At 32.9% G+C, this 23,150-nt stretch overlaps 8 protein-coding genes across 9 annotated transcripts; 4 read left to right on the top strand and 4 right to left on the bottom strand.

The window, feature by feature from the left end:
• Window positions 1–1,130: 1,130 nt before the first annotated feature.
• LOC108559543 (oxysterol-binding protein-related protein 9) lies at window positions 1,131–12,537 on the top strand. 2 transcript variants are annotated; one of them, XM_017916858.1, is made up of 12 exons: window positions 1,131–1,294; window positions 5,649–5,846; window positions 6,994–7,095; window positions 7,320–7,397; window positions 7,743–7,793; window positions 7,873–7,936; window positions 8,003–8,095; window positions 8,165–8,273; window positions 10,691–10,857; window positions 10,917–11,106; window positions 11,168–12,041; window positions 12,115–12,537. In XM_017916858.1, the coding sequence occupies exons 1-12, from the start codon at window positions 1,187–1,189 to the stop codon at window positions 12,193–12,195; spliced, it is 2,115 nt and encodes a 704-aa protein (XP_017772347.1). In that variant the 5' UTR covers window positions 1,131–1,186; the 3' UTR covers window positions 12,196–12,537. The 2 variants fall into 2 exon arrangements, with proteins under 2 accessions (XP_017772347.1, XP_017772348.1); XM_017916859.1 differs by lacking the exons at window positions 1,131–1,294; window positions 5,649–5,846; window positions 6,994–7,095; ... (3 more) ...; window positions 8,003–8,095; window positions 8,165–8,273 and adding an exon at window positions 8,936–9,505.
• LOC108559544 (elongation of very long chain fatty acids protein 4-like) lies at window positions 3,666–5,489 on the bottom strand. Its single transcript, XM_017916860.1, has 5 exons — window positions 5,313–5,489; window positions 4,403–4,590; window positions 4,110–4,350; window positions 3,901–4,040; window positions 3,666–3,846 (listed from the first exon to the last, which is right to left on the bottom strand). Exons 1-5 carry the CDS (start codon window positions 5,347–5,349, stop codon window positions 3,685–3,687), a joined length of 768 nt encoding a protein of 255 aa, XP_017772349.1. The 5' UTR covers window positions 5,350–5,489; the 3' UTR covers window positions 3,666–3,684.
• Window positions 12,538–13,575: 1,038 nt separating the features above from the next.
• Window positions 13,576–15,554, bottom strand: LOC108559512 (venom carboxylesterase-6-like). Its single transcript, XM_017916815.1, has 5 exons — window positions 14,972–15,554; window positions 14,533–14,915; window positions 14,275–14,480; window positions 14,109–14,220; window positions 13,576–14,060 (listed from the first exon to the last, which is right to left on the bottom strand). The coding sequence occupies exons 1-5, from the start codon at window positions 15,501–15,503 to the stop codon at window positions 13,752–13,754; spliced, it is 1,542 nt and encodes a 513-aa protein (XP_017772304.1). The 5' UTR covers window positions 15,504–15,554; the 3' UTR covers window positions 13,576–13,751.
• Window positions 15,555–16,242: 688 nt separating this feature from the next.
• On the bottom strand, window positions 16,243–17,644 carry LOC108559511 (venom carboxylesterase-6-like). The gene is made up of 3 exons (XM_017916814.1): window positions 17,395–17,644; window positions 16,712–17,002; window positions 16,243–16,618 (listed from the first exon to the last, which is right to left on the bottom strand). The coding sequence occupies exons 1-3, from the start codon at window positions 17,618–17,620 to the stop codon at window positions 16,302–16,304; spliced, it is 834 nt and encodes a 277-aa protein (XP_017772303.1). The 5' UTR covers window positions 17,621–17,644; the 3' UTR covers window positions 16,243–16,301.
• A 280-nt stretch (window positions 17,645–17,924) lies between these two features.
• Window positions 17,925–19,260, top strand: LOC108559539 (chymotrypsin-2-like). The gene is made up of 7 exons (XM_017916852.1): window positions 17,925–18,054; window positions 18,105–18,173; window positions 18,226–18,321; window positions 18,379–18,482; window positions 18,547–18,713; window positions 18,768–19,045; window positions 19,100–19,260. Exons 1-7 carry the CDS (start codon window positions 18,022–18,024, stop codon window positions 19,211–19,213), a joined length of 861 nt encoding a protein of 286 aa, XP_017772341.1. The 5' UTR covers window positions 17,925–18,021; the 3' UTR covers window positions 19,214–19,260.
• A 416-nt stretch (window positions 19,261–19,676) lies between these two features.
• On the top strand, window positions 19,677–20,189 carry LOC108559541. Its single transcript, XM_017916856.1, has 3 exons — window positions 19,677–19,806; window positions 19,863–19,983; window positions 20,040–20,189. The coding sequence occupies exons 1-3, from the start codon at window positions 19,686–19,688 to the stop codon at window positions 20,122–20,124; spliced, it is 327 nt and encodes a 108-aa protein (XP_017772345.1). The 5' UTR covers window positions 19,677–19,685; the 3' UTR covers window positions 20,125–20,189.
• Window positions 20,190–21,235: 1,046 nt separating this feature from the next.
• On the top strand, window positions 21,236–21,746 carry LOC108559542 (centromere protein X-like). The gene is made up of 3 exons (XM_017916857.1): window positions 21,236–21,352; window positions 21,408–21,602; window positions 21,658–21,746. Exons 1-3 carry the CDS (start codon window positions 21,299–21,301, stop codon window positions 21,673–21,675), a joined length of 267 nt encoding a protein of 88 aa, XP_017772346.1. The 5' UTR covers window positions 21,236–21,298; the 3' UTR covers window positions 21,676–21,746.
• On the bottom strand, window positions 21,658–22,948 carry LOC108559538 (phosphorylated adapter RNA export protein). Its single transcript, XM_017916851.1, has 2 exons — window positions 22,797–22,948; window positions 21,658–22,745 (listed from the first exon to the last, which is right to left on the bottom strand). Exons 1-2 carry the CDS (start codon window positions 22,800–22,802, stop codon window positions 21,672–21,674), a joined length of 1,080 nt encoding a protein of 359 aa, XP_017772340.1. The 5' UTR covers window positions 22,803–22,948; the 3' UTR covers window positions 21,658–21,671.
• Window positions 22,949–23,150: the final 202 nt, after the last annotated feature.

Here is a 23,150-nt window from a genome sequence, read left to right as displayed (position 1 = left end):
TATTGAATCACATGCGTTTTATGATTGTTAAGAAAATTTTGTTGAGCGCGCTTATTCTACTTTACAAACTGAACGCTTCTTCTCGGGGAATGTATCTTCTTATATACGGAGTGTCCTACTTTACTACACAAAAATATTATCTTATTAATTAAGTTATTTGCTTCCAATAACTTTTATATTTCAATATTTTAGATACGTTTTTTTGCATTTAATTTTACTATATCCTGATGAATTGCATAACATTTATTGTTTGAACACAAAATAATAATGATACTAAAACGATATGCATTCGTAATCTTTCAAGCCCAATATTTAGTTGATTTAATTTTAAGAAACATAAAATATAAAAATTGAAAAATATTTTATCAAGACATTGACGCATTCCGTAAGTATATGTGTATACATTGTAGCAAATCTAACAGAACATTTTAAATGCAGATCGTTTAGTTTTTCATTTATATTTGTTTCAATTTTATTATTACCATAAAACGTTTAGAGTTAAGTAGCTCATGAGTTGTATATGAATATTGCTCCGTCATTTAAAAGAATCAAACCAAAATTATTTATATATTTTTAATTGCATTAACGCAAAAATATGTTTTATTCAGTTTTGTTTAACCTTTGATTCAACAATCTAAAGTCTAAGCTATTTAAATTTAAAATGTGTAATATTCAAATGACTGTTGAATACTATCATTCATAATTTTACAATTATGCTATTTAATACAATTATGCAATAATGAAACGATTTTGCTTGTGACAAAGCTGTTTTTTATATTACAAACTTTAATGAAGTGATTAATTTTGTTAAATAAATATTTCTATTCTAGGATTCAATTAAATTATTCTCTTCTCAGCTTCACTTAGTTTGCGCGTCTTGAACAATTTCAAATTATTAAAAATTGATATCATCTAAAGTTATGTAACCCAATTAACAATTTGATATATAATTTCTAGTTATATCAATTGACATTAATTATCCAAACGGAGATTCTTAGAACTAGTGGTGCTTTCTTGGTGGCCTACTTATTGTAATTTTTTTTTCTCTTGAACGGATCGAAAGTTGGAGCGATGATAAGAATGTGTATGTTGCATTATTCGTCTGGTTGGTGTCGCTAGTTGTGCTTGGTGAACTGTCAGAAGTATTTTAGCAAGTACTTTATTCAGGTTAGTTAATTTTTGAAACATGGCCGAGATGGAAGGGTCATTGAGCAAATGGACTAATGTGATGAAGGGCTGGCAGTACAGATGGTTCGTGCTGGACGAAAACGCCGGTCTACTCTCGTATTACACGGTGAGTGAAAGAAAACCATATTTTTTTTAGATGCACATCTTTGACAGAATATCGTGGAAAACTTAGTGTACACTGACATATCAGAGATAACCAGGTGATGCCTAACCGCTCTATTGTTATTAATGAACATCAAAAAAAAAGAACAAGTCAACGTTCGTAAGGGCAAGTGGGTGTAACTGTTCCCAAGGAAAAGTGAAGCGAATTCTCACTGCGGATGTTTTTCCCTAAAATGAAGTTATTGGTCTTGCGCATTCCTATTTACATTTAGATAATTCCGCGTACTGTTTACATTTCCACTCATATATGTTTATTTTCTTTTAATATTTATTTTTGTTTAGTTTACTCCTTTGGAAAATATACGCTCACGTATACTGGCATACTTACACTATATGCAAACGATAACTGTTATTCAAAGCAAAGCATTTAGCTTTAATTATAGTAGCGTTTTTAATAAACAATTGTCAGAAGGTTGCACAAAAGAAATAAATTGAAATAACTCATAGGGTTTTATTAAATGTATTCAGTTTAATTGTAATTGTTTCAGTTTTATTGTTATTGTTTTAGCAGAATATTTCTGGATAGAATGAAAACTATCTCAATGTACTAAATTCCTTCTTTGCAGATTTATTTGTAAGTCGAGTACCAAATTTATAGAAAATTCCATATCAAATCTACGTGATAACTTATTATCGTAATGCAAAATCGCATGAATATCTTATTAGATTTAATATTCAATTGTTATGATTATCTATACCGCTATATATACTATACGAATTATCAACCTTTCCATATTAAATGAGTATATAAAATCAATATTTATTTTATTTAAAAACATGTTACATCAAGGTTCCTATCTTTCTCAGCTGACAAAAGTTTAGAAACTTAGGATATAATTAAATTGTTTCCGAAATATTTAAAAACTTAAATAAATTGAAAAGAAGAATTACTGCAAATAAGCTAATTTGAATGATTATTTTTTTAATTGCAATTTTGATGATAAATATAAGTTTTGCAATTTTCTTATATAATCATATGAAATTAGCATTTTTCATACATATGAAATGTTCAGGTTTTCTATTTAATGACTAGATGATGTTGTGTCCAACCACTTTATTATTAATTATTGATATATATATATATATATGCTAATAAGTACTATGAGTACTGTATATCAAGTACAGTCTTATGGAAAGTTCCCACGATAAGCTTATCGGCACTTGCAACACCTGCATAGGGCAATAAAACCTTTTTGGAGAAACTCTCTGGTTTCTCATATTCTGCTAGTCTTTACGACCCATCTAGGTCACTGTCTCAAAAGGAGGATTATGTAAAAGTCGGACAACCAACTATAAAAACTACGCCACGAACAATTAACCTCCCCAAACAATTGTAATATTTATCACCCTTTAGACCTTATCGGCAGCGGGAGACATAAAAACTCCCGCCGGCGCCGACACTTTTGTTATTTTAAGGGAGTCCTAGTTAGTCCGCGACTCTTGTAGCAATTGGAAGCTAGATTAAGAATCACGAGCATCTAAGTGTTAAATAAATACTATTATTATACTGACTTTAATCTAGACCAGTGATTCCCAAAGTGGTCCATATCGACCCCCAGGGGCCTATGACAACTTGCAAGGGGTCTACGTCAGCGAAAAAAAAATTTGGGGGTCCATGAAATGAAAATGGGGGTCCACTATAGTTGATCTCAACATACACTGATAGTAGCTATTTACTTACATTATACTATCTTATAATATAAAGACCTATACATTATTTATAAAAGTACCTATGAAGTAAAAAATGTATTATATATGTTTATAAAATTATGTAAGTTGTAGGATGTAGGCATTCGCTTTGTGGTGGCAATACATTTTGAACTTGTAAAAACCTGCACATAATGATATACCAGTATCATCTTGTTACAAGCATACGCGCAGTCTCAAAACAAAAGATCTTAATAATTATAAAGATGTCCCAATATAAATAATAAATTTACAAAAAATCAATATCAAGTAAGTAAGGGGGTCTACCCAAAACCGAAAAACATGGCAAGGGGTCTACGACACAAAAAAGTTTGTGAACCTCTTCCATAAAACCCACTAAGACTCCACAACGACAATACTACAAATTATTCCACAGTGTACAGAGATATTCCATCTCGGGACACGGCAATATATTTAAAATTATTATTTTTTTCATTACTTTATCAGTTGTGAAATACTGATTTTTTTAATTTCGTAAGATTTCAAAGTACAACGAATGGTTTCAACGTACAGCGAATGGAAGACGGTCAAGTGCAATGTACACGTACTTTTTGCTTTGAAGCTGGACTCATTTTTCATGTAAGAGTGAAAAAAAGTGTAATTTGTATAAAATGTTTTAATTTATTATTATTTCTTCTTTTTGCACATGTAAGATTTTATGTAAAAGTTAATGAAGAAAGCGAAGATCACCATGACATCGATGATGAATGTTATCGCAATTCCAAAAGATACATCACAATCGCCATAAAATACTTGCGCACTATAGATCAGCAGTATACAGAATTGTACCTGTAAATCAATAATTTAAATCACTCAAATTTGAAGATGATGGTGGTGACCTACCATCTGCAACATCGTGAGCTTAGGTTTTAAATGATTTATTCTTTGTCGCCATTGTGGACCGAGAGCCGAAAGGAAGTAATATGTATACATTAACACGTGAATAAAACTGTTGATTATGATTGGAAACGTGTACATGGCACCTAGAAGAAAAAAAAAAAGAAACAATAATTGTGTTTGATTTATAAATGCAGATCGTTATTGATGAATACCTCCCACGTATTTCGTCATAATCCAACTAATAAAATATGTTGATGTGTGGTGGTACAGATGCAGATTGCTCACTTGGTTGTCTTTCTTTCGGAGAACGAAAAATATCGTTTCAATGAGGTCAGAAATCTTCAAAATCATCGTCCACCACACACAATTTAGCATCCTCATTGGTAAATAATCATACGAATATTCAATCGGCCAACAGGTTAATTTAGAAAACGTCCATCCCGAAGTGCACACCTGGAGATAAATTATTTAACAATGGAAATATAAACGAAGACAGTGAACTTACTCCGTATACCATCGTTGAACAGCTAATAATTTGTATGATGTTATAACACTGAACTACCGTTTTCAAATCATACGGTTTCCGTTTCTCCATATATTTGGGAAGGCATTTAAGAACGAGGAGCAAATATAAGCCGATTATTATTACCGGAACGGCTGGGCTCATCAATGGCAAATTCTCGGTCCTCTTGTCTGCAAATCAAAGCAATAAATTATAATTTCAAATTATGCATGAAAACAGCTGGATTATTTTTCTAATGTGGATTATCGGAAAATTGTCAATGGAAGCTAAGCTAAAGGTCGCGGTATAATTGAGGAAGGAAATTAAAAATACAGCGCACGGTGCACCGATAAAATATCGATTGTTTAAACTCTGAAAAGAAACTTAATGATCATAGTTTTTATTTCGAATATTCATTTATAAAATACGCTTAATTATTCACAATTTTGAAACATGCTTACATTGCATTTATTATTGTTCACAAAATCTACAATATCAAATTGATAACCAATTTAAAAATGTCTCAAATCACCTATAAATATAATATTTTTTTTATAGAAACAAGTATTTTATAAGTTCAATGATCTTTAAACAGTATTTGAATTAACAAAATCATGTTTCTTTTTTAAAATCTGGTAACTATTTCCGTACATCAGTAAATGTTTCCTGCCGATAAATGCTTTGAAAATTGCAAATAAATCAAGTAAAGACAAGACTACAAGAAATATCTAATGTAACATGATATAAACATAATATATGTATATAAAAGAAATTATCTATATGTTACTGATTCTAAAATTTGAATTCAATTGAGATGCATAGATTAGTTCTTTACTGCTGTATTCAAATTGAAATGTTCACATTTGTTTATTATTTTGTTATAAATTAAATATATTTATTATTTGATACTCACCTATTATTTCGTGAAATAGATAATTGTACGTCTCCATTTCGTGAATGCAACTTAAACTTCTTCTCCACTTCAGTCTATAATTCCACAAGAACTAAGCAATGACCAACTCAATCGTATGTATATATATGTATGGTAACTTTTTTGTGCAATCCATACTTCCTCCACGAGCGTAATTGAAAGACCTTGACTATAATATTTGGAAATAACAAAAACAGCATTTAGTTCATAGGGCATTACGTCTGACGGTACTAACTATAATTTACATACAATATATGAAAAAATGCACCTTTCATATTCAAAGAAATTTTAACATGATATTTTTTGTTCGTGTTGCAGTCCAAGGAGAAAATGATGCGAGGCGTACGAAGGGGTTGCGTGCGTTTAAAGGGCGCCGTGATTGGCATCGATGACGAAGACAGCACCTTCACCATCACCGTAGACCACAAGACCTTCCACTTTCAAGCAAGAACGGCAGCCGAACGAGAAAAATGGGTTCGCGCCCTCGAGGACACGATTTTCCGACACGGAAGCAGGGTAAAACAACAAACAAATATTACATTACCCCAAATACCTGAAATATTTATAAATAAAACAAAAACACGCGAATGCTCAAGGATTTTGCTTTGTCTTTTGACATTAGTTAAAAAAATATTATAAATTAAAAGTATCATTAGATTAGTCCTCAAAATACTGTTATTATAATGTTAATTGTGTAAATCCATTACATAATGACTGATTGACATAAGTTTAGTTGTAGACTAATCACGTGGCATTGTTTAACATGCAAATCTTTACCTACAATATATTTGTATAAATATTTTTCGGAAAATGATGTGTACCTATGTATTTTTCCGTAAAATAAATATACTTTGTGATGAATCCCATTTTTATATTAAAACATCCATAGCTTTCTGATTTACGGCAAGAAGCCGTTCCATTTCAGGTATTTTTCGCACAGTCACATCGAATAAATAAGCTCGCGCATTATTAACAATAAACCAGAACGTTATTTGATTACTGAACTCCATGTTTTAGCGATTGATCGGTTGAACGCGATGGATTTGTTGACCGTCCCTGTTACATTGTACAATACAAGATAAAACTGTCCAAATACTGAAATCTGAAGTGTACATTCCAAAGATTATAAATGTTGAATTTGGAATAAATAAACACTTAAAATTCTTTAGATTATTGGAAATAGATTCAATATTTGACAAACATTGAATTGATAATTTTGATTATAGACAACGTTAACATTTTGTATTTCGCGGGGAATATAAATCTAAACAAATTCCCTGAAAATCCCTCTACTTACAGCCATGCTTTGTTTACAGCTACACGATTTGGTGGTTCAAGGTTCTTGTTCTACCTTGTATCATGCTTCAAAATTGTTATGTGCAACTGAAGATAATAAATATTTTAATTAGCTAAATCGTAAACTGTTTTTTCTCTCTATCACTAATTAAATGAATTTGATAAGCAGAAACGTTCGCGTTGAAAACAATCAATTCTAACAACAATTCTGAATGTCGTGGACACAATTTATTCTTGTGTCCACGAGATTTAAACAAGTTTTTCTGATGCGTGTATTTGATATGTATTTAATGTACGCAAAAATAAAAAAAATCAATACTTTCAACACAGTACTTAACTAACTATTCTCTATTTTTTGTGTTTCTAGATGCGTTGGGACACGAACGGACCTCCGGCAACTATAAAAGACTTTGATAACAAAGTATCAGAAGCCGACGCTTACTTGCAACTAATGATCGAACAAACGCAGGTAATAAAATTGAACGGTCTTTAATATACCTTCTCTACGTGGAAAACTAACGGCATACATCCGAAAATATAATAATTTCGCAGACCGATTGTACTCATTTGTTTACGTAATTCGCAATTATCTTTTCCTTTTCTTATCGCGTGTTGTTTGTTCCCTAATTGGCTGCATAATTAGACTGGTATTGTCGCACGACTACATGTTTTCCTTTTGTTTTCATGCGCAAGAATCTAGAGGAGCGCATCAAAATCATCAAAGACGAAGAAGAGAAAACGAAGTGTCAAGTGATCCTAGAGCACGCCAACGTGAGTATTCATTTAACTAGTACATACGCATAGCAAGTTTTTACATAACTAATAAATTTGAGCCAAAATGTATATTACTTCAATTCAATTTGGTTCAATTTAAAATTAGTTTTTGCAAAATATTGTCAATTCATTTATAACATAATTATTTTGTTATGTTATATATGTTTAATGTTATAAATTTATAGCTTTTGTAAAAAACGTTACTAAATTTAATTATTTCCTTATCATTGTATGGAATAATTAAACACGCGATTAGTTTAAATAGAAAATAGATTCTTTAAGAAAGTTTTTTAATTTTCTGAAATTAATTTTCAGTTCTAATTAAATGCTTTTTATTTCTAGATGATGTTGGATAATATTAAGCATTCCATAGTTTTACTACAAATTGCAAAGGTAATATATTCGTTGTTTATCTGAACTAAAAAAATGACCAACTCTTTTTCGTGTGTCCGTATTTTTTTTAATTAATTAGAACACAGCGCATCCGATCAACGGAATTTACCAACCACCAACGAATATCGAAGCAAGTCTGACAGGTGATTTACCCTCCATGGTACACGTCCGTTGGAATATTGAATATAATTTTGTTTTGTTTATCGTAGAACCAGAAGTATTGCCGGATATGACCATACAGCAGGGTGTCGAAATGGCCTCGGAGTGTATGGAATCGGCTCGAAGGCATGCATCTATTGTCGGTAAGAATATAACTGCAAATAAATATTTTGGTCATTAAGGCTTCCGGTGTTTCCCATCATTATGTTCAGCAACAGCTTCGACCGTACCGGAAACCTCGTATTCCAGTTCAGAAGGTGAAGACGACTTTTACGATGCGAACGACTCTCCGTTTTCCGTCAGCCAAGCGACAACGCCTACGTAAGTTTCATGATTCCATTGATTGCTCAATAATTTCGGCTTAGTTTTTAATTCTTTTCTTTTTTCTATCGAATTTTCTTTGCATGTTGCCGTTATATTTAATTCGAATTTCGTTCAGGCGCGTTTAAAATCGATGCTCGTTTACTGCTAAATTGGATTGCGAACATTTGCAAAACGCGCGAACGAAGCCGCAAATGCGATTTAATAAAAAGCTTGTGCTTCCCGCTGACTCGACGTGGATGTAACTAAATTTATGTGAATATTGAGAAAATGCTACTTTCATATGTTGAACGCTGATTCTAAAATCCGGGCTATTGGGATACGATTGAAATGTCCGTCATTCCCACATAGATTATTTGTATTTAAACGAATGTACTAACAGAAATTGAGGTGCATCTGACGTTCCACGAAGTACACTATAAATAACATATTATTGCTGATGAACAATGGAACAAATTATATCATTTGGATAATTATATAATTAATTGAAAAATATAATGAATGTTGTTTATTCAGAATTAAAATAAAATATCTATAATATTCATGATTATGTTTATCTAAAAGGCAAAAGCAAAATATACGAAAAACGTAATTTTTGCTTTTCTGTCGTTTCACGTAAAATGACATTTCTTTTTTTAATCATTACTACACTCAACTTTTGCTTGTAATGTTTGTCGTTACTTTTTCATCTTGAAAAATTCATATGATTATTATTGTCGATAGTTTTGGTAAGCTTTCACGCATTTCCTTTTCGTCCTTCGACGTCTGGAGCTTCGGTTTTGGTGACGGCGCATGGCGTCTGCCGACCGCCGCCTCTAGTCGCCGCTGCTTCTTTAAAGAGGTCAATTCAACCCTCTCCGAGCAGATACATTTCATAAGCCCCCGATTAAACTTGATAAACAGAGAACGGCGCACGTTACAGCGGTGATCCAACATTAATTCCAGTTTGTTTATAAAATAGAAAATCAAACGCAAGTTGAAATGAAGGGGCATTAGTTTCACGCTATGCTAGCCGTGGGGCATATCGATCCCCTGTGATATTTACTGCTGCATATTTTTTTCGACTTGCCTTTTAACGGCGACATGAATACGTTGCTGAACACGTGCCTAAAACGATACAATAATAATTATTAAAACATCGTTTATTTTTATAAACGTAATAGTTTTTTTGTGCCAAAAATGATGAGACTTTTGCAGCACAGGTTGAGCCTAAAGAGACGCAGCAGCAGAGAGTAAGATATGAACTTACACTATTCAATAATCGCGTGGTTGCGCAACGTTAGCAGATATTTGATAAATCTTAATTGAACGACTTTTCTATCTACTAGTTACATAAATTTGCTGTTAGAAGCACATATCGATTTCTAAATTAATAACAAATATTAAAAAGCATTAAATTAGCTAATTTTGGTACGATTACCCGTCTCGTCCACTATATCCTCATATATGTAGTTTTGAATATTAGATCAATTTTTCACTATTTGCATAAATGAACCAAATTAAAAAATAATAGCAATTCTTGAATGTGTGAACAATAATAAATTATATTTTGAATGGACCAAATTTTCTTTATATTATTGAAGAGACGATTTCCAACGTTATTATACGAAAGTTATTATTTTTATGATTGTAAAGATGAATTGAATTTCTAAAATTACTAAACAAAATATTATTTGAATCCAATTAAAACCCAATTATTATTTTTCGAAATTTAGTAATTATAATTTTATTCATTGCACTTATTTAAAGATTTTGCACTCTTCCATTTAATTTTTACTCTGTTTTTCCTCGCAATCAGTTTCTGACCTAAATTCACCCCATTTTATGTAAGTATTTAAGATAAGCACCCACCCAATTAACGATATTATTGTTGTTCGATGTTCCGTCATTGTCTGACTACTGACCCGGTCCTATATTTTATTGTTATCTTATTAATAACTCAAATTTCACGAATACCATACATTTTTAGACAAATCTATCACTAAGCCATTTTATACGACTGTTTTTAATCTCGGATTCATTTGAGAACTCATTTTTGTATGTTTTTAAATGCTGTAGTTATGTATAATTATGGTTATTTTAATTCAAATAGTACTATTTCCTATTAGCGAAGATATAGCGTTATGATTTATTATTTAATTAAAATAGGGTTACGTTTTTTTTTCAATTCAAGCAGTGATTATGGATTCAGATTTTATGATATGTTTGTTTATGCTAATCTCTATCAGAATGTGTGTCATAATATAAATATGTTTATAAAAATCTGTCAGAACCGTGTCATTTTTCGATGGATTTACTGTTGAACTAAATCTTTCGTTTTTTGCCTTCCTTGATAGTGGGCACGTTCTTTGCGTTATGTTTTATGGGTGTTCCACGGCGGTTGTAAATCGCTACAAGTTTGAATTATACGGTTGCAGCGCCCTTCGTCAATTCAACGAGGACCACGCTGTTGCGGTTTCCCCATCGTCCGTTCAACAAACAACAGCCGCCTCCACAACAGATCCGAAAATCCTCCAAACAGTTTCAACTAGGGGATCCATCGCGCACTCCGCTAACACAGAAATTGGGAACGTGGATTACGATGGTAATGTTGGAGGTTACCTATCGAAGGGAAAACAAGAAGTAATTATTATTAATGTACAGCTTTATATGAGGACGACACCGAACCAGATGTGCAATTAGATGTTCAGGGATCGGTGATCAAGCATATGATAGGACAAGTAAAAATAGGTATGGATCTGACGAAAGTTGTCCTGCCCACGTTTATATTAGAGAGGAGATCACTGTTGGAGATGTACGCTGATTACTTTGCGCATCCCGATATATTTGTGGGGTGAGGTTTGTCACTATTTGTCTCAAAAGGAATGAGTTAATCTGTATTATATCGTTTATAGGATTGCGGATATGAAAGACCCCAGAGATCGTATGGTCCAAGTACTAAAATGGTACTTGTCTTCGTATCACGCTGGTAGAAAGAGCTGCGTTGCCAAGAAGCCTTACAATCCTATACTCGGAGAAACATTCTCCTGCATTTGGGACGTTTATGATGAACCAAACGGAGAGGAAGTCCAAGACGGGCCTGTGCCTTGGTGCACCGAAAATCAGCTTAGCTTTATTGCCGAACAGGTATCGCATCATCCGCCTGTGTCAGCATTCTACGCGGAGCACGTTAAGAAGAGGATAACATTTAACGCCTACATTTACACAAAATCGAAATTCCTGGGTTTATCGATTTGCGTTTACAACATAGGTCAAGGAATAGTGTCGCTCCTCGATCACGACGAACATTACGTAGTAACATTTCCAAATGGCTACGGTAGATCAATTTTGACTGTGCCTTGGATCGAACTAGGCGGTCCCGTGACAATAACCTGTCCGAAAACTGGATATTATAGTAACATTGAATTTATAACTAAACCATTCTATGGCAATAAGAAGCACAAGATCACCGCAGATGTATTCGGTCCCAACGATAAAAAGCCCTTCCTGCAGATTAACGGAGAATGGAATGGTCTGATGGAAGCCAAGTGGAACGAGAAAGAAGTGGAGGAGTTTATCGATGTACAGAAGTTGAAAATAGTTAAGAAACAAGTGAGACCCATTAGTCAACAGAGCGAAAACGAGTCAAGGAGGCTCTGGAAAGAAGTCACTGCTGGTCTTAAATACAATGACATCGAGAAGGCGACGCAAGCCAAAGCCGATTTGGAACAAAAGCAGCGTGAAGAGGCCAAAGAAAGGAAAGCAAATAACGTAAATTGGGAAACTAAAGTAATTATTATTTATATTCAATTGCTCACTTGACATCAGTATTTATTATATATATAAATATCTTATTTTCCAGCTTTTTTCCAAAACATCGGACGAAAACTGGCTGTTCTTGAAACCCTTGCAGAATCGGATGACGGCAACATCGAACACTTGAATTTCACCCTCCGTAACAACCAAATTATTACTTTCACCAATTGAAAGCGTTATTATTTTTTTTACATAAATTATTTTCATTTATATTGCGTGCGCGGACTCGAGTCGTTCCTTTCTCGCGTGTGATCTATTTCTTTTTCATTTTCCAGAGTTATTATATAGTGAACTGTGATAATTAAACAAAACGAACACGGCAAAATAAGTCGACGAAAAAGAAACATAAGAAAATTTAGCGAAAGTATGGATGATGAATGATGGTGTATAATGTACGTAGTAAAATAATGTATGTACACATTTGTATTTTCTCCCTGCTGCCGGACAGCCGTAAACATTATTTTCATTTCTCATTTGTTTTATTATTAATAATAATTTTATTGATATTATCGTTTTATTTTATAATCTTTATATATATATAAATGTGGAAAAAGTACAATCAACAATAAGATTAACAATTTTCATAAATGAATACAACATTTGACTGGAGTTAGCAGTAACGAACTGAGATTTGACCGACACTTGGCGTTTGTCTAATGAATTTTGAAGAAAATCCGTATGTTCAAATTTATTATTTTCTCTGTGTCTGTAGTTTATGATATCAACGTTTTTAACGTGCCCTTTTATTAATCTCCATTATTTTCTGATATTTAGTATACAACAATTTTATTATGAATTTAAACGAATCTGTTTATTTTCGATGGACAATTTCCGGATGAATTTTTACTATACAAATTGCTAATCTATGTCAAATTATAAATTTTTATTTTAATAAATTTTGATGCAACGATTTTCTTTTTCTTCGTATATTTAATGAGAAGTACATTAATGATGATAGAAAGATCTTAATTGAATTGAATCAAATTTTGACATTAGTAGTATTGTAATAGTTGAATGTGATTCTATCACTTTCCCTTTTAAACTTTATCGGAATAACTTTATATGTCAAAATTTTGTTGTTACACATTGGTTATTACTTAAATAATTGAAAGAAAAAATATCGTAATGCATGCATGTTTCTCATAAAGGGACTGTTATTATTACCGTCCAAGTTCTGCATGAAATAATTAAACATTGTACCGTAGACTTAGGCTTTTAGCGTTACTGATACATAGCGGAATTAGTTATTCGAGGAAAACCGTTGCATCGAATTATCATAAAATATAAATGTAAAAACAGTTTTTCACAATTTTAACATATCCAATTATTTGTAAGGAAATACCTAACAATATACTTAAAATCGAACACGAAGAAATACAATAAACCAATATTATTTTCCTTTTGTTTATCTCTATTATTAACATGCTATACGTTTTAAAAACGATTTTCAATGATCGAACGTTGTCTCTCCCAAAATTTAATCCTTTCCGGATAAAACTCTTCCTCTACTTTAAATTCAACTTTGCACTCATTGTTTTTGTTTGTTATATTTAGAAATGGAATGTGTCCATGTTGAGGCCATTGCAACTTGGGAATTGACGGCCAAACGAAGTTTCCACAGTCTTTCTCCAATTCGAGCCGTGGTTCACTGAAACCTAAAGTTCACGAAAAGCAATTCGTATTTTATCTGCGAGATTCATACCCAAATTTAGCAAAATTCGTCCAAAGCTTTACCAAAAGTTTGCTCATTTTCAGGTCTTCTTCAAGAAGAGGAGGAAAGTAATCGGACGTTGTGAACAAGTACAAAAGCTCGTCGCAATGACAAACTCCCCATTGAAAGTCGATGTTCTCGTTGGTAGCTGCAAAGACATCCCCGTAAGTAAACTTTCCCCGATAATTAAAATTGTACAGCCAAATGGGGTTCAACGATTTTCTGGATTGCAGAAGAACTGATTGATACGCGCCGTACGCAAAACCTCTATCAGTGTAAAGCTAAAATAATCAATTACAATACTGTTTTTGTCCAGTCGAACTATTTACATTAATTAATTGCTGAACGTTCCGGGTATTGTTAACGTTAATAAAATGCTGCCCATCGAGATAAAAGTCTATTAACTCATTGCAAAGGTAATCTTCATTTTTCTCACTAGCACTGAATGATAATGAAAATAGTAATGGAAAGTATTTATCAAAATTTTCGTTGAACGATTTGAGTGTATGCGATTTCCTAACTAAGGAAGAGGCTTTGACCATTCCATCGTCCGATGTAATTCCAGTGATCCAAGGCACCTGATTAAAATCGCCACTTAGCACAATTTCCATTGGAGCTTTAGTAATGAAAGGTTCTGGATTCGAGTCTGTTTTAATCTCAGTTACAGAAGAAAATATTGTAGTTGGCTCAAATGAAAAATACTGAAATTAATATTATTTATATTCTAAGATTGTTTTCAAACAACGTACAAACGTTAAATCCTTTAGCACTATCTATCAATTCGGCTGCGGGAACTTGCCTCAAGCACTCTACCATAGCAAAATTATCTTCCATAGTACAGTTGACAAATTTTGCTTGTCTCCTAGCAACGTCCTTCTGCAAATCATCAAATGGGTATCCCCATATATTCAAAGCTGTTCCGCTTTCGGAAATTGCCCTATGAAACAGATTCTTTCCCGAAGGGCTTAAAATCAGATGATGCACTGCAGCACCTCCCGCGCTCTGTCCGAAAATTGTCACTTTATCCTTGTTTCCTCCAAATTGTTTAATATTTTCCTGTACCCATCTCAGCACAAATATCATATCTTTATATCCATAGTTGCCAGGTGATGCGTCATCAACGGTCGAAAAGAAACCTGAACAATTTAAGGTCTTTATTTCACTAAATATGGAGAGCTATATTTCGAAATACCCATAATACCGAGCCGATAATTGAATGTAACGAGAACGATTTCTTCGTCCAATAAATAATCCGGTCCGACGTTCGTGCTTTGCCCGGAATCCAAAGTAAACCCTCCTTGATGAATATAAACCATCACAGGATAATTGTCGCTCAAAGAAAGACTCTGCGAGTAGGCAATGTTATTAAATCTTATAAAAATATATGCATTTACCCTTGTATAAATGTTGATGTACAAACAATCTTCAACGCCTTCAACAGGTGGATCTTCCAATTTTGAATACCAAATTTTTTGAACGCACTTAGGACCCTCGTCTCTGGCATCGTAAATTCCTGTCCAATTGTCTGGTTTCTCTGGTGACCGAAATCGCAGATTGCCCAAAGGAGGTTTCGCGTAAGGAACACCTCTAAACGAATAGAACAGTTCACCTGCCCTAGACCTGACTTTAATACCTACAATCGGACCATTCTCAGTCTCGACTATGGGAGAATCTTCCCCGCTTGCCGATAACGCAAAAAACAGGATAACTACAATCAAAACCATTTTCCTTCTACTGTATAATTAATTTAATCATGGATATTTATATAATTACTAAGGCCGACCTTGCTGCTTTATTATATTCTGTTATCGCTATTATGAATATTCATACTTAAATTATTTTATTCAAAATAATAAAATAAAACAAGGTTACCAAAAGAAAACGTTATCAATAAATGCTTAATGGGCGAGCAGAAATTGATTTTCCAAAATCGATTGACTTTCCCAAAAGTGCATCCTCTCCGAGTAAAAATCATGCGCAACAGCAAATTGCACTCTACAGCTTGTATTTGCGTTGCTTATATTTAAAAATGGCAAAAAACCGTGCCTGGGCCACGACAATCTTGGAACCGGAGGCCATATCTTCTGTATCTTCTTTCGAATTCCACGGTGGGCATTCAAAAAAAAAAATGAGTAGCAATGAACGTTTTCTGAAAAGCTGTTAAGGCATTACCCGAATCTGGCAAAGTTTGTCCAAAGTTTAACGAAAAGTTGACTCATCGTCACAATGTGAATTGGACGCCCCAGTTGAATTGGATTGTTTCGTTGGTTACTGCGACAAGATCACCGTATGATAACTTTCCGCGATAATCGAAGTTGTATAACCATATAGGATTTCTTGATTTTACGGCTTGCAGAAGCACGGATTGGTAAGCGCCGTACGCAAAACCGCGATCAGTGTAAAACTGCAAAATTCTATTAATTCAAGTCGAGCTTTTTCTTTAGTTTTTACCTTAATAAATTCTTGGACGCTGGTGGGATTTGAGGAATTCACGAAATGTTGACCGTCAAAATAAAAATCGATCAAATCATTCCATAAAGATTGCACTTGATCCGGCTCAATGGCAGAAAGAGCAATTGCGGCCCTAACTTATCAAAATTGGCATTCAATTGTTTCAGTGTATTCGATAGTCTCACTAGAGGAGAAGCCTTGATGATACCATCATCAGAAGTTATTCCTGTAATCCACGGCACCTGATTAAAATGACCGCTCTGCAATATTTTCATTGGACCTTTAGTCAAGAACAGCTCTGAATTCAAGGGATTCTTCGCTTCGTTTACCGTAGAAAATATAGTGGATGGTTCATTAGAAAATATCTTGAAATTTAAAAAAAATATTACTTTAAGAAACTTACAATAAAATCCTTAGCACTTTCGATCAATACGTCTGCCAGTATTTGCCTTAAAGAATCCACCATAGCGAAGTTATCTACCGTTGTGCAATTTACTAAATGTGCTTGTTGGATGGAAACTTGCTTTTGGATAGCCCCAAATATTTAAAGCTGTTCCGCTTTGTGAAATTACCCAGTGAAAAAGATTTTTCCCCGCGGGGCTTAGTATCATATAGTGAACTGCAATACCGCCAATGCTTTGACCAAATATTGTCACTTTATGTTTATTACCACCGAAGTTATTGATATTTTCTTGAACCCATTTCAATGCTAATACCATGTCTTTGTAGCCGTAATTGCCGGGTGTTGCATCGTCGACTGTCGAGTAGAAACCTTACGTTCTTAATTATTAAATTACACTTTTAAATTATACAGTAATAATTAGCGAAAACTCCTAAACGGTAATTAAAACACAAATACTATTTCTTCGTCCATTAAGTAATCAGGACCGATCACTGAGCTGCGACCGGATCCAAAAACTAACCCTCCATAATGAATAAAAACCATCACAGGAAAATTCGATCTCTGCGAAATGCTCTAATGGTCATTAATAATTTACATCAAACCTATATAATATTTATTTCATTCTCACTCTAGTATAAACGTTAAGATAAAGACAATCTTCGGAACCTTCAATTAATGGGTTTTGATAGAAGAAATAGTTTTTTTGAATGCATTTCGGTCCGTCTTCTCTTGCATCATAAACATTCGCCCAATTATTAGACTTCTCGGGACTCTGAAAAATTGTTGTACCTTATTTATGTGTACCTTAAACCTTAAATTTCCCAATGGTGGCTTTGCATAAGGAATTTTTCTGAACGAATAAAAGTTTTTTCCAGACCTCGACGTTTCTGATAGACCAATCACTGGCCCATGCCCAGTTTGCACAATTGGCGAATTTTCTCCATGTATAACAACAAAAATGCTTAACACAACGTATAACAAAATCATATATGTTAATTACTTTTTGTACTCTTGCACCCAAATTTATATGATTTAATCACTTTATCTTTTATTTTATTTTATCATTTATCTATTTGTGCAACACCGAAACTAATAAATGCAGAATATAAGAGTTCCGGAAATATGATCAAAAATACAATAAGCAGACTAAGAAGTTAATGCAATGAAAACAAAATTATTATATTTTAGTGCATTATATATTTATTGTTATTCTAAATAAAAAAATGCATTAACATTTTCGTTTATTCGAAGAAAAATGTTGACCTAAAAAAATGCTAAAATTGCTGTTGAACAATTTGGGTTTTTTTTCTCGTGTAATTGCTCTGTTTTCGAGCTATATAAGTCCGTTTCAAAAATATAAAGTGTGTAAGAATGACAAAAAAAGCAAAATGTTCCAAATCGTCATCGCATTGATTATACAAGTAAGTTTACTTTTTTCGTACACTTAACATTAATATTTCGCATATTTCAGATTCCGTTAGCTTTGCACGCGCAAACATTCCAACACATTGATTTGAATAATATCTCTAATCCTTATGAGGTGAAGATCTATAATTTATAAAAGATTGCATTTAAGTAATTAGTTATTTCAGATCGACTATGCTACCAGCTTAGTAAATTTCAAAGGACCATTTAATACGAAGATCGTGAACGGAATTTTAGCGCCCAAATACCAATTTCCTTATCAAGTTAGAATCAAATTATTTAATTAGAAATTATATTTAATTTATGTGTTTCTCTTCTAGGCTGCAATCTATATAGAGAGTTATAGAGGAGATACTATATTTTGTGGAGGCTCTTTGATATCCAACGATATCGTAATAACTGCAGCCCACTGCATTTTCGCTCCGTAATATTAAACTAAAAACCTTTGTTTGGTATTCAAAATAATTATGTTTTTTTTTTCTTTCAAGGCCTAGAAGAATTTTAGTTATTTTGGGAAATACCGACTTATCTAAATACAATCCAACGGAGATTAGAGTTGACGCTGATAAGTTTCTAGTGCATCATGCATTCAATCCGATTTCTTTGAAAAATGATATTTGCCTTTTACATCTACAGCAATCAATTAATTTTAATGGTGAGATATTAGTGTTTTTTATTTTTTGTACATCATTAAACTGTTTGAACGCAGAGGCCGTGTCTCCAATATCGCTTCCAAATTACAATGACGTTAGACGAAATTTCCTCAACAACGTCGGAGTGGTTTCGGGATTCGGAAAGACAACGGAAAATGGAGACGTCGTGAAGAATCTGATGTACTTGAACGTTCGCATTATGGATAATCAATTGTGCAATGAAGCTTTTCACGATAGAGATGCAGGCCTTACGAATATTTGCTCGTCGGGTTTTGGTAGGCATGGGGCTTGCCAAGGGGATTCGGGAGGTCCTTTAGCTATTGATGACAAACTCGTAAGAACTTTCGGTAGTGTCTCGAGAGCAATAAATTCATAATTAACTTTATAGATTGGAATAGTTTCATTTGGATCGAAGTTTTGTTCAAATGGTTTGCCAACAGTCTACACCAGAGTTCCGATGTTTTTGGAGTGGATTTCGTGTAACAGTAATATAAGAATTTGAATTATGATTTGTTCTGTATATTAACATTAAAATGTCATAGATCAAGATGAAATGTTTACTCTTTAAATAAAAAAAATATGTACTATATAAAATGGTTTATTTAAACACCTGTTTGCTGAGGTTGCAAAACAAAGACGTACGTATAATGATGTAATCACTTATCGATCATTGAAATGTAAACAACAGAAGCGACTTTTGTATTTCGAAAGTTACGTCATTTTTTTTTTTGTAAAAACCAGTTTAGGCGTAGCTTCTGTTAATTCAATAACATTGTATAATACAGAATCAATTCGATTGTATATAAATAGATATTTACTAGTTACTAAATTCTTAGTAAATCAAATAAACAATTTCAAAGATGTTATGGTACTTGGAGCAAATACTGCATAGATAAATTATTTAACACATGATTTGCGGTTTTATGTAAATGAAGCTAATGCTAATGGGTATAAATAGAGCCGGTTCTGTGGAAATGCTTCAGTGTGCTCGAAACTTGCAACAACTAAAGATGTTCAAGACTTTGTTGGTATTAAGTTGCTGCGTGGCTGTTTGCCTTTGTGCGGTTGCAATTGAACCACCAAACCCAAATGCTGGTAAATATTGTAGCAATATAATTAATATTAATCCTCAACTAAATGGTTTGCTTTAGCCAAAGGCACCTGCGTCTCAAAGCAGTGGAATCTCACTTTGAAGAGTGGCGAAAGTAAGCAGGTTCCCAAAGAATGCGCCCAACTGACATGCCAATCCAATGGAAGTATCCAATACACCAGGTAATTCATCCGCGAAACAGTAATATTTGCATCTATTTACAATGTTATATTTTTAGCTGTGGCGTAGCTGTGAATTCCAAGGGCGAAAGGTGCTCTGAAGATTTATCCAAACCTTACCCAGATTGCTGTCCCACTTGTTAATATGTAAATAATATTCATCTTGTTGACTTTCAAATTAATAAAAACTTGCTTTAAATATACTGAAATCAATTTGTTTCACTGTTACCTGTTTATATGATAGAAACTGTATTCCTAACGAATTTCCTCAAAAGTGACCATGATTTTAAAAATGCTAAAAATTGTGTTCACAATTTAAATTGTTTATAAAAAATATTTTTAGATTAAATACTGGATATTTCGCATAGTTTAAAGTTTGCTTTAGTGTTGCCAAGGTGGTCATATAAAGTATATCATACATTACATTTTTCGACATTATTAGTCGCAAAGAATTTGCGGAAATCAGGGTTTGTATATTTTCAATTCTTGACAAAATTTCGTATGATACTGTACTACCATGATATAAATATACGATTTTAATAACATGTTTTTAGATCCAGTTCTTTCAGAGAATTGAAATGTGCAAGCTGTAGACAAATCAAATCTTATGTCTATGACTCAGTCTTGTTGTCATCTTTCGAGCATTGAGTCAGATTGACAAACATTAAATAATAATAGATAATTATTTATGTTGTATATAATTTCAAAATAAGAAGTTTATAGTTAATAGAATTTTCATCAATTACTTTAGTTGACTTTGTAAGTATTTCTATAACGTGGAAAATTAGCCCATTGAATTTAATGTCTTATATATAAAGTTTAAATATAACAATATTTATGACCCTATATATTTCCATAAAAATCAACCCTACAGCGTAATGAATGTTTTTAATTTTAATCTGAGAATTTAACTAATTCCTTCGTATTATATTTTTGTGATACAGGTGACCTTAGACAAATACAGTGGAATCTCGCTTAACGAGTTTAATCCATTCCAAAATTTCCGGATTTTTACTCGTAGAATGAAATACTCGTATTAAAATATTCAAAAATACACATAAATTGTGTACACAAGTTTTAAAAATGATGTAGAAGGCGGGACTTCTCTTCTCATCGTCACACGTTAAGCGAGTCATTTTTCTTACAATTCATTTTGATCGTAAAGCGAGGTTCCCCTGTATTTATATAATGTTATGCTACATTCGTTACATTTCTGAATGCAACCTTCACAACATTTTTTTGTGATTTAAACGCGGGTACTTTTTTCATTTTCAGAGTTAACCTATTACAAACTAAAATTACGCCTTAAGTAAAAATAATGTCCAATGACAAGAATGATATTGTAGATAAAATAAAAACTGAATTTAGGAATGTGAGTTGTTAGTATTGTATGATTTCCACGAATAAAACATGAGTTATGTTTGCAGTCTTCAATTAGAGACATCCTCAAAAGCCAATTTACAAATGGAAAAATAAAAATAAATGAGGAGCCAGTTAGTCTGATAGCCAAATTGGTAAAAGTGATGACTGTTGAATCAGCAATGAGAGCTGCAGCAGAAGCTGAGGCCAATAGAAAGACAACAGTTGATTTAAATCACATAGAAACAGTAATAACAAATTTGGTAAATTGAAAAGTAAACTTAAATTTTATTTCTTAATTAAATAATTACATTTCAGTTATTGGATTTCCCTTAAAATAAATCCATGTCATTGCCAGCATTGACATCCAAGAAGTCATCATCGTAGGAGTCTAATTTTCTCCCATCAACATTTGGAATATCCATGCCATCACCACTGTCAGCATGGCCATCAGTTTCAGGCGTCGGTGGAGGATTCACAACATCATCTTGATCACTCTCTGCCCATTTGTTTTTATTAAACTTGCTGAAACTCTCTGCCCTTGATAGTAATTCAGGGAGATTAGTTTCAGCTGTTATTTTGTTCTTCATTTTATCAAATTTATTTTTTTTCTTCATCTTCAATTCCTCTTTGGCTTTAAGTCTATCCTCTTCAAATATAATATTCAGTTGATCTTTGGTTAATTCATTGTCATGTTTAACCAAAAGGAGAAAGACTCCACCTGATGTTCTCCTACGGGTATTGTTTAATATGAACATTCCTCCTTCCCTCTCTATTCTCTGAGTCTCTTTGAAAATTCTGTTAGTCTTCTCCTTACCAGCAACTTTAACAATAGTCAATATGAGAGATTCCTTTTCTTCGCACAACTTGTTTGCCAAGTCTGTTGCAAATTCTTCATCACTGCAGTCCATTGAATTAAGGTTTGGCAAATGTCTAGGCTGTATTTTATTTTTCCTCTGCTTCTCTTTCCTTCCCACAGAGCGTATATTTTGATTGTTGACATCACTTCTGGTTCTTTTATTATTCTTCCTTTCCTTCACATTCTCAACATCCTTCTTATTTCTTTCTTTATTGTCCCTGTATGAAGCACTTAATGTGTAGTCATAGGATTCTACATTTCTAGATCTGTCACGGTAGCTCACAGCACAACTATTAAGTGTATCTGACAACAAATCCTCATGAATTCTGGTACTCCAAACATTATACTTTTTCTGCTTTAGTTTATTCTCTTTCTTGGGTCTGATGGGAATTTTTGGTTTTTTCACTTTAACAGGAGCATCAGAATCTGAGTCTGTACTAGAGAACACTTCTCCATCCTCACTTTCAGAATCTATCACTGGTGGAAAACGACTATTTTCTCCTGAATAATTTGCTGGCCTTTCCAGTGGCTTATACAGCTCCTCTAACTGTAATGAAAATTATTAAAATATCCGAAGTTACCTTTCTATAAAACTAACCTCCATTATATTAACAATAATATAACAATCAAATAATAGTAATCGTAGATACTATTTGTCTAAAGTATTTTTTCAGCTTCTCCCATACAAATTTAACCAAATCACAAACTTCAATGTCAAAAATAATAATTAGCAGTTCATTGATACATTGGTAGTTCTAATAATACAGAAAACAGAAGTTCAAAGTGCATCGTTTTAGGCCTACTCAAGAATTATTTGCATGAATAGGACAAAATCAATTAAAAATTAACAATCCTGATTAAAATTCAAAGATAAAATCTAATTAACATTAGACAATTATATGAAATTGTTGCTGAGCCATATAAAAATGACCTACCACAGTTATTAAAATAT

Source organism: Nicrophorus vespilloides, unplaced genomic scaffold (assembly GCF_001412225.1).
Source record: "Nicrophorus vespilloides isolate i.1.1-1 unplaced genomic scaffold, Nicve_v1.0, whole genome shotgun sequence".
In the NCBI taxonomy this organism is placed as follows: Eukaryota; Metazoa; Arthropoda; class Insecta; order Coleoptera; family Silphidae; genus Nicrophorus; species Nicrophorus vespilloides.
Note: the sequence above shows the minus strand (reverse complement) of the source record. Positions and strands in the feature narration are given on the sequence as shown.

Coding starts and splice junctions, on each gene's coding strand:
- LOC108559542 (XM_017916857.1), top strand. CDS start 21,299: ATGTCCAATGACAAGAATGATATTGTAGATAAAATAAAAACTGAATTT. Junction 21,353..21,407: donor TAAAAACTGAATTTAGGAAT/GTGAGTTGTTAG, acceptor TTATGTTTGCAG/TCTTCAATTAGAGACATCCT.
- LOC108559511 (XM_017916814.1), bottom strand. CDS start 17,620: ATGATTTTGTTATACGTTGTGTTAAGCATTTTTGTTGTTATACATGGA. Junction 17,003..17,394: donor ATTTTTCAGAGTCCCGAGAA/GTCTAATAATTG, acceptor TAAGAACGTAAG/GTTTCTACTCGACAGTCGAC. Junction 16,619..16,711: donor ATTTAGTAAATTGCACAACG/GTAGATAACTTC, acceptor AGTTTCTTAAAG/TAATATTTTTTTTAAATTTC.
- LOC108559543 (XM_017916858.1), top strand. CDS start 1,187: ATGGCCGAGATGGAAGGGTCATTGAGCAAATGGACTAATGTGATGAAG. Junction 10,858..10,916: donor TGGGAACGTGGATTACGATG/GTAATGTTGGAG, acceptor ATTAATGTACAG/CTTTATATGAGGACGACACC. Junction 12,042..12,114: donor ACGTAAATTGGGAAACTAAA/GTAATTATTATT, acceptor CTTATTTTCCAG/CTTTTTTCCAAAACATCGGA.
- LOC108559541 (XM_017916856.1), top strand. CDS start 19,686: ATGCTTCAGTGTGCTCGAAACTTGCAACAACTAAAGATGTTCAAGACT. Junction 19,807..19,862: donor ACCACCAAACCCAAATGCTG/GTAAATATTGTA, acceptor GGTTTGCTTTAG/CCAAAGGCACCTGCGTCTCA. Junction 19,984..20,039: donor GGAAGTATCCAATACACCAG/GTAATTCATCCG, acceptor TTATATTTTTAG/CTGTGGCGTAGCTGTGAATT.
- LOC108559539 (XM_017916852.1), top strand. CDS start 18,022: ATGTTCCAAATCGTCATCGCATTGATTATACAA. Junction 18,174..18,225: donor ATATCTCTAATCCTTATGAG/GTGAAGATCTAT, acceptor TAGTTATTTCAG/ATCGACTATGCTACCAGCTT. Junction 19,046..19,099: donor TAGCTATTGATGACAAACTC/GTAAGAACTTTC, acceptor TTAACTTTATAG/ATTGGAATAGTTTCATTTGG.
- LOC108559512 (XM_017916815.1), bottom strand. CDS start 15,503: ATGGTTTTGATTGTAGTTATCCTGTTTTTTGCGTTATCGGCAAGCGGG. Junction 14,481..14,532: donor ATAGTGCTAAAGGATTTAAC/GTTTGTACGTTG, acceptor TATTAATTTCAG/TATTTTTCATTTGAGCCAAC. Junction 14,221..14,274: donor AAATCGCATACACTCAAATC/GTTCAACGAAAA, acceptor ATTATCATTCAG/TGCTAGTGAGAAAAATGAAG.
- LOC108559544 (XM_017916860.1), bottom strand. CDS start 5,349: ATGGAGACGTACAATTATCTATTTCACGAAATAATAG. Junction 4,591..5,312: donor TCTATTTCACGAAATAATAG/GTGAGTATCAAA, acceptor TTTGATTTGCAG/ACAAGAGGACCGAGAATTTG. Junction 4,351..4,402: donor GTTCAACGATGGTATACGGA/GTAAGTTCACTG, acceptor ATTTATCTCCAG/GTGTGCACTTCGGGATGGAC.